This window comes from Desmodus rotundus, chromosome 3 (assembly GCF_022682495.2).
Source record: "Desmodus rotundus isolate HL8 chromosome 3, HLdesRot8A.1, whole genome shotgun sequence".
Taxonomy (NCBI): Eukaryota; Metazoa; Chordata; class Mammalia; order Chiroptera; family Phyllostomidae; genus Desmodus; species Desmodus rotundus.
This window is the reverse complement of record NC_071389.1, coordinates 96,171,914-96,183,493: the sequence shown is the minus strand read 5'-3', so window position 1 is coordinate 96,183,493 and position 11,580 is coordinate 96,171,914. Positions and strand designations below refer to the sequence as shown.

Genomic DNA, 11,580 nt, shown 5'->3' with positions numbered 1-11,580 from the left:
ACGATGAAGCCAAGGCATTCAACATTCAATGTTCAGGAAAAGATGAGGCCAGTCTGGGAAGACGGTGACAGGGAGGAATCCTGTAGGGTGTGTTGTCCTCGAAGCCACAAGAAGAAGGTATATCAAGAAGTCACATTTGCCAGCTCTGACCAGCCCTGGCAAATGTGACCCAATTGGCTGGAGCATCATTCTATAGACCAAAAGGTCTTGGGTTTGATTGCTGGTCAGGGAGATTGTGGGTTAAAACCCCAGTCAGGGCATGTACAAGAAAGCAACCAATTGATGTTTCTCTCTGTAAAGAAAAAAAAAAAAAGAGAGAGAGAGAGTGTGATCCACCTGTGTCAAATACTACTAAAAGGTGATTACTGTGACCTCACTGACCATGAGATTTGGCAATGGACAGGTCCATGGAGACCTTGACAAGAGCTCTCATTTTGGCTAGATCATGGAGGGAGAAGAATGGAAGGAAATTCGAGAACCAAGTGTGGGAAGTTGTCTTCCTGTGTACTGAAAGGTTTACAGCAAGTGTGGCTTTGAAGAGACTCAGTGATCCAGGAGAGACTGGTGAGTCATGCTGGGTCTGAGTGATGGAAGCAGAAGGAAGTCATGGGTAATCAAATCTGAGCACGCACCCTTATGCCTCGGTGCTGTCCTCCAGAGAAGATATAACATTTATACTGAGACTTGAAAATTTCAAGAAGCAGTCCTGTCTTCAGAAAGCTTACATTTTAGTGATAAACAAGACTAGAACAAATGAAAGAACAGTGAAATACAAGATTTGGTTCAGACTAAGGGTTCTTGAGGAGAACCAAAAAGAGGGTCATCACCGAGGAGCTATGAAAGTGTCAGGAAACCCCTTAAATAATGCATCCCCAAGAATTGAGAACTAAGGGGATTAACAGATAATGATTGTTGTTCTTAAGTAAGGAGTTGTGAACACACTTATTTGTCTGCCAAGTATTCTGTGTGTCTTTCCTCTTTTTTTATTAGAAATTAGACTTTTCAGGACATGTGGCCCAAGGGAAGCTGACCCATGATTCCATGACCCGACTCCCGGGATGGGTCCTGATTTCTAAATATGCTCTTTATGTTTATCCCACCTCTCCACATCAGTGATTGGTTCAGGGATTCAGGCTTAGGCCAATTAGGACATTGCATTCTTCTGGCAACTACTTATTATTGGTCTAAGGATGGGCAAGTGACCACAGTGGCCTAATAAAACTGAGAGGAAGAACTGTTATTCCACTGTTGGAGGAGAGCCTCTCAACAAGGCAGCATGTTGTCTCTGTTGCTGTTGACACCTGTGTCCATGAAGGAAGGCAGTGTGGGGACAATGCCAGCATGTGAAGAAGGGCAGAACGAAGAACTTGTGCAGATGAGGAGGGGAAGTCCTGATCATGTCATATGCTAAGAGCTGCCCTATGTTGGGACTGGATATGTAAGCTAACCCACTTTCTTGAATTGGTGATACTAGCCAGGGCGATCAGAATCATTGAGATCATTCAACTTCCCCTTCAGTCAGAGGACACATGGAAGTAAAATACCCATAAAACCACCTGGCTCTGAGAGTTCTGAGGTATTGGTTTTACTGCAGTCCAGAGTTGTCTCTCATTTTGTCAGGCACTAGAATATACTGGCCACAATGGATAGGGAAATTAACAGGAAGCCAAATTTGAGGTGGTTATTAAACCCTTTTATTTGTTGTTGTTTTTATTGTTAATTTTTATTCTTTAAATTATATTTTATTGATTATGCTATTACAGTTGTTTTCACTTTTCCCCCTTGCTCCCCTCTTCCCAGTCCCTCAGGCAATTCCCTTACCATTGTTCCTGTCCATGAGTCATCTATATAAGTTCTTTGGCTACTTCATTTCCCATACTGTACTTTACATCCCCATAGCTATTCTGTAACTACCTATTTGTACTTCTTAATCTGCTCACCTCTTCATGCATTCTTCCTCTCCCCCTCTTCCACCTGGCAACCATCTGGTAACTAACTTTTTTTTCATTGCTGCTTTTAAGAGTCCTCTCTTTGTCTGTAACCTTTAGCTTTTTCATTATGATGTGTCTTGGAGTGGGCCTCTTTGCATCCATCATGATTGGAACTCTGTGCTTCCTCAACTTGCATGTCTATTTCCTTCACCAAATTAGGGAAGTTTTCTTTCACTGCTTTTCAAATAGATTTCCAATTTATTGCTCTATCTCTTTTCCTTCCAGCACCCCTATTATGTGAATGTGGGACCTCTTGAAGTTTTCCCAGAGGCTGTTTATATTATCTTCATTTTTTAAAAATTATTTTTCTTCTTGTTCTGCATGGTTGTTTTTTGCTCCCATATGCTCCAAATCATTGATTTGATTCTTGGCTTCATCAACTCTATTGTTGTTTCCCTGTAAATTGTTCTTTATTTCAATTAATGTATCCTTCATTTCTGACTGGGTCTTTTTTATGCTGCTCAGGTCCTCACTAAGTTCCTTGAGCATCCTTATAAACAGTGTTTTGAAACTCTGCATCTGATAGAGTGCTTGTCTACATTTCATTTACCTCTTTTTCTAGAGTTTTGATCTGTTCTTTCATTTGGGCCATGTTTCTTTGTCTTCTCATTTTTGCAGACTCACTGTGTTTGTTTGTATGTGTTAGGTAGAGCTGCTTTGGCTCTGTGTCTTGGTAGTGTAGCCTAATGTAGTAGGTGTCCTTGTAGGGTCTACTGGCATGGCCTCCCCTATCACCCAAGATGGTTTCTTGAGGGGTACTTGGGTACCCCTTTGTATGGGCTGAGTACACCCTCCTCTTGTAGTTGAGCCTTCATTGCTATTGCCAGATCAATAGGAGGGATTTACCCAGGCCAGTCAGCTGCAAGTACTGACTGTGACCACTAACAACTAACCTCTCCTGTCTGTGGAGGATCAGCTGTGCAGGGGCAGGGTGGTGATGCTCTGACCTGGTCTATAGCTGTCCACTGGGTGCATTGGCCCTGGGGTTTCTTGGGTGGTGCAAACCAAGGTCAGCCCCCACCTTTGTTTTGCCCGAGGCACACTGCCTGAGCTGTAAAGCAATCTGATATGGCTGCTACTTGTGCTGGGTTTAGAGATTACCAGATGACGCCAAACTGTGACTCTAATCTGGCTGCTGCTGAGGCTCACTGAAGCCAACTGTTGCTTGTTTGATGAGATTTAGGAGCCAAGAATAGCCATTCTTATGAAAAGCAGCTTGGCTTGGCCCATAAATTGGGTGGGGCAGAACCTCTGGGGGTCTCCAAGGCAAGTTAAACAGTGTTAGCCAGGTTGATGGAGTCTCATATATGGCACCAGCCTACCTACTTTGTAGGGGGATGGCTTAACAAAAGGACTATGGCCTCTGCTCACCTTGATGTCAGATATTTCAGTTTCTCCTTGTATAACACTGGCACCTTTCAAGTTGCTACCCTGGTGCTAGAGCTCAGGGTGAGTGAGTCCAAGTAGATGAGTCTGTGTGTGGGTTAAGAGGAACTGCTTGGGGCTCCAGAAGTTACTTCCACTGACTCAATCCCCACTGGTTTTTGCAGCCAGAAGTTGTGGGGACTTATATTCCTGGCACTGGAAGTCTGGGCTGGGTTGCCTGGTGTGGGGCTGGTACTCCTTACTTCTGAGATATCCCTACCAAATTTTTATCCACATGAGTGTTGGACCAACCAGTTCCACACCTGTGCCTCTCCTACCAGTCAGGATGGATGTGGTTTCTTCAGTTCCACAGTTGTCAGACTCCCATTCTGCTCGATTTTGTAATTGTCAGACTTCCATTTAGTTCAAATTATGACATTCCTGACTGATGTTAATCTATATTTTGGTTGTAATTTTGATGTGGTTGTGTGAAGAGGCAAGCCATATCTGCCAATGTTGCCATCTTGACCAGAAGTTGTCATTTTTAAATAGAAAGGCTGATTTTAAAAGCAAACCACTTAGCCATTCTTGTTAAAAAAAATAAAAGAATATCATCATGTTGTCATTGTGGGTTTTTTTATACTTGTGGATGAATGGCTGTTGACAGAAAATGGGCCTAATCCCAAATATATCAATAAAATCTGTGTCAATAATTAGTGTACATGACCTTGAAAGGAAACATCCAAACCCTTCTTTGCTTGGAAAATCTTTGATGGCTCCTCACTGCCTGCAGTCTGTGTCCCTAACATGGTCTATAAACTCTTCCAGACATGGCCTTCCTTTCCTCTTCCTCACACACACCACATGTCAATGACATGGATTTTTACCATTCTCTGTATATGCATCCATGCTTTCTTAGCTCCCTGCTTCCCTCCCCACCCTCTATTCAGCCCACTTCCTCCTTTCCTTTGGGACCCAACTCAAATGTCACTTCCACCAGGAAATGTTCCCTGACTCACTCCCCCACCTGTAGATGGGAGAAGGCATTACTCGTCTGGCCTCACATGGTCCTACCCTTTGCGCTCCACTGTAGCCTTTAGCACTTAACAATGTTTGCCTTTGGGTAAATCAGGATTTTTTTCCTGTTCAAGCACATCCTGTCCTACTCCTATCATCTTATATTAGGAGAGGTCTGGAAGCTGGAGAACTGGGGGTGGAGGGAGCCTTACGCTTCTGCTGGTTTGCAGTGAGGCTTTCCTGTGCAGACACTGTGCAGGTTAGACAGGTTACTGGTAATAGGCTGTCCAAGAGAGTGGAAATCACTTTCTCACCCTACTCAGGCCTTTCCAGCCAGAAAAGTCCTTTGACTTCACAGACTCACAAACTGCTAGGGAAGTTGATGAGGGCTGTTGCTGTAGTCATAGGTTTTCAGAAAAGGCAAAGTCATTGTTCTGCCTTTGATGTTCACTTTTTTTCAGAGTAAAATGAATGGGATGTAGTGGGATTGAAAAGAAATGGATAGAGGCCAGAGAGGAAATATTCTGATGGTGTCCTATGTAGGAAATTCCTCCATGACTTGTGATTGTCTAGTTAAGAAATGGGATAATTATTTACACTCAGCAAAGTCCGAGAGGGAGCATGATGACAAAATTCCAGAATACAGAACCAGAGAAAGTAATGGCAGCCTCTATTCTTGAGATATCCAGCCCATGCTGGTGAGTACTGAGACCTAGGAAGGAAGGCAAAAGAAACCCAAGCACTATACAGAGTACAGGAAGGGTCCGTACTACAAGAGATTGGCATGCAGTGTAACATGTGCTTACTTGAAGAAGCCCAATTCTATCTGAAGGAAAAATCTTCCTTTTCTGTAACTTCTGTCTCTGTTCTGTCCTTTCTCTGTCCCTCACCCTTCTGTCTCTTCTCTTTCCACTTTTCCTGCTCTTGCCTACTGTGTTCCCCCCTCCTCTTAAATCTACACTTGTAGTATGCTCACTGCCAAGAAACATGCATTTTCTCAGTGGGTGTTCTGATCATGATTCAAAACCAAAAATTGAATTGTTACTTTCCTTCAAGAAATTCAAAATGTTTTTCAGGTTTAAACTTTTAACACATCAGTCTATTTCCAAGAAGCAGAAATAAATGCAAATATTCTAATTGTCAACTGTATATTTTGGGAAACCCTTTATCCAGTACTGAGGTTTCAAGTAAGGAGTTATAATTGGATTCAGGGACAAAACTGGGGGAAGTGATGATTGAAGGATGAGGGAGAAGGGCCACTCTTTTCATGAGTGGCATGGTGGGAACTAATTGCCAATACTGCCCCTGAAATATTTCTAATGACAAAGCACTATGTTGAATATGTTAAGATAGCACCTTTTGGCATCTCCTCCCCGCGTGGCACTCTGCGTGGCTGCTCGTTGGCTACTTAGGATGGAAGCCCATTGTGAGTGTCTCCAGAAGTTTCCCCCGTGGGCGGTGGCAGGTCTTGTAACCTCGGTGGTAGCAGCTCCAGCAACAGCTGCAGTGATGGGATGGCGGCCGCTGCAGCAGGACCTGCAACAGCCCAGAGGTTTCTCCCGAGCTTCTCCGATGCTCTGGTGGACGAGGACCCCCAGGCGGCGTTAGAGGAGCTGACTGAGGCTTTGGAAGAGAAACCAGATGATGCACAAAATTATTGTCAAAGAGCTTATTGTCACATCCTTCTTGGGAATTATCGTGATGCTGTTGCTGATGCAAAGAAATCTCTTGAACTTAATCCAAATAATCCGACTGCTATGCTGAGAAAAGGGATATGTGAATACCATGAAAAAAACTATGCTGCTGCTCTAGAAACTTTTACTGAAGGACAGAAATTAGATAGTGCGGATGCTGATTTTATTGTCTGGATTAAAAGTTGTCATGAAGCTCAGAATGAGTCACAATCCAACATGTCTTTATCCCAGAGGACTCTATCAGTCAAAAATCAAGTATGACTGGTATCAAACTGAATCTCAAGTAATCCTAACACTTATGATCAAGAATGTTCAGAAGAATGATGTAAATGTGGAATTTTCAGAAAAAGAGTTGTCTGCTTTGGTGAAACTTCCTTCTGGAGAGGATTATAATTTGAAACTGAGACTTCTTCATCCTATAATACCAGAACAGAGTACTTTCTTTTTTTTAAATATATTTATTGATTATGCTATTACATTTGTCCCATTCCCCGCCCCCCACTCCACTCCATCCTGCCCACCCCCTCCCTCCCACATTCCTCCCCTATAGTTCATGTCCATGGGTCATACTTATTAGTTCTTTGGCTTCTACATTTCCTACACTATTCTTACCCTCCCCCTGTCTATTTTCCATCTATCATCTATGCTACTTATTCGCTGTACCTTTGCCCCCCTCTCCCCCTCCCACGCCCCTATTGACAACCCTCCATGTGACCTCCATCTCTATGGTTCTGTTCTTGTTCTAGTTGTTTGCCTAGTTTGCTCTTGTTTTTGTTTTAGGTGTGGTTGTTAATAACTGTGAGTTTGCTGTCATTTTTACTGTTCATATTTTTTATCTTCTTTTTCTTAGATAAGTCCCTTTAACATTTCATATAATAAGGGCTTGGTGATGATGAACTTCTTTAACTTGACCTTATCTGATAAGCACTTTATCTTCCCTTCCATTCTAAATGATAGCTTTGCTGGATACAGTAATCTTGGATGTAGGTCCTTGCGTTTAATCTTGGGTAATGTAATTATGATGTGCCTTGGTGTGTTCCTCCTTGGGTCCAGCTTCTTTGGGACTCTCTGAGCTTCCTGGACTTCCTGGAAGTCTATTTCCTTTGCCAGAGTGGGGAAGTTCTCCTTCATTATTTGTTCAAATAAGTTTTCAATTTTTTGTTCTTCCTCTTCTCCTTCTGGCACCCCTATAATTTGGATGATAGAACGTTTCAAGATGTCCTGGAGGTTCCTAAGCCTCTCCTCATTTTTCTGAATTCTTGTTTCTTCATTCTTTTCTGGTTGGATGTTTCTTTCTTCCTTCTGGTCCACACCATTGATTTGAGTCCCAGTTTCCTTCGCATCACTATTGGTTCCCTGTACATTTTCCTTTGTTTCTCTTAGCATAGGCTTCATTTTTTCATCTGGTTTTCAAACAGATTCAACCAATTCTGTGAGCATCTTGATAACCAGTGTTTTGAACTGTGCATCTGATATGTTGGCTATCTATTCATTGCTTAGTTGTGTTTTTTCTGGAGCTTTGAAGTGTTCTGTCATTTGGGCCATTTTTGTTGTTGTTGTCTTGGGGTGTCTGTTACTTTAAGGGGCGGAGCCTTAGGTGTTCCTGGGGCAGGGTAAGGCTGGTTGCTGCGCTGTGATGCTGTATGTGGGGGAGGGGCCGAGAGGGAGCAATGGCGCCTGCTTCACTCTCCTCTGGATTTCAATCCTTCACTCCACTACCCACAGTCAAACTGGGCCCCTCTGGTGCTGGTTCCTGAGTGGGTGGGCTCATGCACGCTCTAGGCCCCTGTGGGTCTCTCCAACGATCTCTCCTGTGAGGATGGGAGTCTCTCCTGCTGCTGCCCCAACCCCCACGGGCGTTTTCAATCAGAGGTTTGAGGCTTTATTTCCCCGCTCTGGAGCCCTGGGTTGTGCGGTCTGCTTTGCTCCCTGCCGTTTGTCGGGTTTATCTGTGCGCGAATGTGGGGCCGCAGGGTCTGCTAGTGGTCGGACTGCCTGCCCCGTCCATCCCACACTCCGCCAGTCTCAGTCCCGCCACAGCCACGTGAGTCGTCTCCGCCCTGGTGCCTATCTCCGCCCCTCCTACCGGTCTGGATGAATGTTTATTTTTTTTTTCCTTGGTGTCGGATTTCCTTGCCATTCGATTTTCTGTCAGTTCTGGTTGTGCGAAGACGCTCAGTGTGTCTACCTATGCCGCCATCTTGGTTGTCCCTCTAAAGTACTTTCAACAAAGATTGAAATTAAAATGAAAAAACCAGAGGCCGTGAGATGGGAAAAACTAGAGGGGCAAGGAGATGTGCCTAAGCCAAAACAGTTCATCGCAGATGTAAAGAACCTATATCCATCATCATCTCATTATACAAGAAATTGGGATAAATTGGTTGGAGAGATCAAAGAATAAGAAAAGAATGAGAAGTTGGAGGGAGATGCAGCTTTAAACAAACTATTTCAGCAGATCTATTCAGATGGTTCTGATGAAGGGAAGCATGCCATGAACAAATCATTTATGGAGTCTGGTGGTACAGTTTTGAGTACCAACTGGTCTGATGTAGGTAAAAGGAAAGTTGAAATCAATCCTCCTGATGATATGGAATGGAAAAAGTACTAAATAAATTAATTTACTATCACTGTATTGCATATATTCACCTAATGCTCATTGTGTATTAGTATTGCATTCTTGAATTTTGAACACTGAGTATCTTTTTCAAAGATTATACCTCTTTACCTCTTTGTGCTTTAGAAATTTTTTCCTTCAAATGTTCTAAGACTCTAATGAAGAATGAAGATCATATTTTGTCACTCTCTTTTTAAGGATTTCAGACACGCTGAAATGGAGTGAAGTATCATTTGTTACTAGAAAGATTAGTTCTACACAGTTGTGTGAGTGGAGGAATTGTTCATGGGGTATCTCGGTTTATTGCCTTATTTTTGATGCAGTATTCTGTTAATAATTTATCAGACTTGACAACTTTCAGTGAGCATAGATTTTTCAACTTCAGTGTTACTGTGTTTGCTTTTGAAAACAGCTTTTGAAATAAGTTGTAAATATAATTTTTTTCTGTGAGAATAAAAAGATAGCACCTTTTTCTCAAGTTGCTAAGATTCCTTCAACATCTTCATGAAGAAAAGAAGGGGAGGAATTATTACCATTATACTATAAATAAAGAATTATAATTCAAGCTCAGGGGTCTTACCCATGAACTCTTGATGTGTCAATGACAGAGATAGGGATAACCCAGGAGATCCCAACAGCCAGGCCCAAAGAGGCTTCCTCTTAATCTAAATGTTCCCCAAATAAAGACAACATTCTACCCTCCTTTCTGCTGCAGGAATAGTGTAAAGATGTGTTTATTAGAGCAATGAGGGTATTTAAAATCCTGGTATAAATGTGTGTGTTGCAGCTGGTCAAGACTGGCAGGTCCACTCTAGATTTGGGAATGGAAGAAAATGCGTGGAACCGTGGGGATGCTTGACATGCCTTTATTCATGGGTGGGAGAGCCACGCATGCTGCAAGCTGCACATCTCTCTAGTGAGAAGCCCCTACCTGCTTAAGTACTAGAGACAAACAAAGCTGGCAAAGAGCCAAAAAATTATATACCAGAGCATGATTCTGCACATGTGAGCTCACTTCATGTTATGGGAACCATTTACAGGACCCAGTCTCAATGCTATGAGAACACTACTTATCAGACCCATTCAAGGTTATGGGAAAACTGTTTCCTTTAGTTACCAGACATGTGGGTGAGGAAGCCAGACTGCCTCCATTTACCATACAAGGTGATATTGAAAAAAAGATCAAGTATAGTTAGAACTTCTATTCAATATAGCCTCAGTAGGTTTACTTTAATTTTATCAGGCATTTCACTGAATACAGCTGGCCCCAATATCCTAATTGTTGTGTCTGTTGATTATCTCTTAATTCAATAAGTAAGACTAAAGTTAATCAAAGTAACTTCCATGCCCCAAATCATGGTAATTATTGTTATTATCTAACATTTAAATGTTAGTTGTGAAGCTCTGGGGAAACATCTATTTTCCCCATATCTTTTAGAAATTGAGATGCAATTGATATATAACATTATATTAGTTAAACTGTATAACATTGCAAAATAATCACCACGATAAGTCCAATGTTATCATACATAATTACAATTTTTTTCGCATTAAAGTTTGTTTTAATAGGTTTCAAATTCTGTGACAGATTTTTGGTCAAGTTGTTTCTATTAAGAAGTACTGATTTTAAAAACTAATAACTTGATAGGTGGTAAGATGGCGGCGAGATAGGTGGGAGCAGAGTCCCCTTCCTCTCCGCTCCAGTGAAACACCTAGCTGATCTGAGGAACAGAGCAAACAGCCAATGGTATTCCAGCATATATGAAGATCGGAGACCAAAGATAGAGGACATTGAAAGATCTGACGGTAAGAGGAGTGCTTAAGGACAATAAGGTCCCTGGGACCAGTGCCGGAACCAGGGCTGCTGAAGCCACCGGCCTGGGCGCAGGGTCTGCTGCAGGATTCTTGGGAGAGAGCCAGGCAGGGCTGTGAGAGAGGCCAGGTGCTTGTTTGGACCAGGGGGGCTTGAATAGGAAGAATTTCTCGAAAAGAAAAAGAGAAAATAGAGGCACTCAGAGGCTAGTTAGAGAACTCTCCGCAGCAGCTGTGGCCTCCTGCGCCCCTACCCGCTCAGCCCCTTGACTGTGAATGCGGGATAAGCAGCCCCAGCACACACCTGAAACCTGGTTGGTGCACAACCAGATTAGTGGACTGGGCGCCCACAACTGAAACCTGGGGTGGGCGCATACCCTGATAAGTGGCTCGGCTGCCTGGGCGCACACACCCAAAGTACCTGGGTGGGCGGGCACCTCAATCAGCACCCTGGGTGCCCACACCTGAAACCCCGACTGGGTGCCCACACCTGAAACCTCTGGTGGGTGTGCACCCAGATCAGTGGCTGGCTGACCCGCACACAGGCCCAAAGCTGGGGATCAGCCACGCAACCTGATCAACAGCCTGACTGCCTGCCGGTGACCACACCTAAAACCACGGGTTCTGAACAACTCCCACCTAGCCCCTGCACACAGAGCTCTGCAGGGCCTGCTGGCTCTCTAGGAGGAAGGCAGAATGCCCAGCAGAGGAGAGCTGCAGGGCTAGGGGAGACTGCAGTCCCCAAAAAGACTTGACCAAGTAGGGGGCTAAACTACCCTGAAGGAACACCGAGAGCCCCTAGCATCTAAGACAGCAAAGAGAAAGAAGGGGGAGTGTGAGTTCCCGTAATTGGTGCACCTTAAGGACAGCTCAACTGGTGAACTAAAGGCCTAGTGGGGAGCAGAAGGACCGTGAGGAACTGGACTGCAGGCTGAAAAACAGAGAACAGTGTGGCTCAGGAAGGGAGAAAAGTGAAACCAATCCCTTCAACCACCTCCTCCCGTTTCACAGACAGGAAGACCAGCAGAACTACCCTGACTGGTTTAAAGCCAGCAGAAGACTTTTTTTTTTCCTTTTCTCTCTCTCT

The 11,580-nt window shown here is 43.7% G+C and overlaps 1 protein-coding gene across 1 annotated transcript; it reads left to right on the top strand.

Moving 5' to 3' along the window:
• The first annotated feature begins 5,546 nt into the window (after positions 1-5,546).
• On the top strand, positions 5,547-8,708 carry LOC112297646 (protein SGT1 homolog). The gene is given in 3 exon segments (XM_024552408.4): positions 5,547-6,298; positions 6,300-6,508; positions 8,282-8,708. Coding segments are annotated over 3 exon segments (1,014 nt in total). The 5' UTR covers positions 5,547-5,887; the 3' UTR covers positions 8,676-8,708.
• The last annotated feature ends 2,872 nt before the right edge of the window (positions 8,709-11,580 follow it).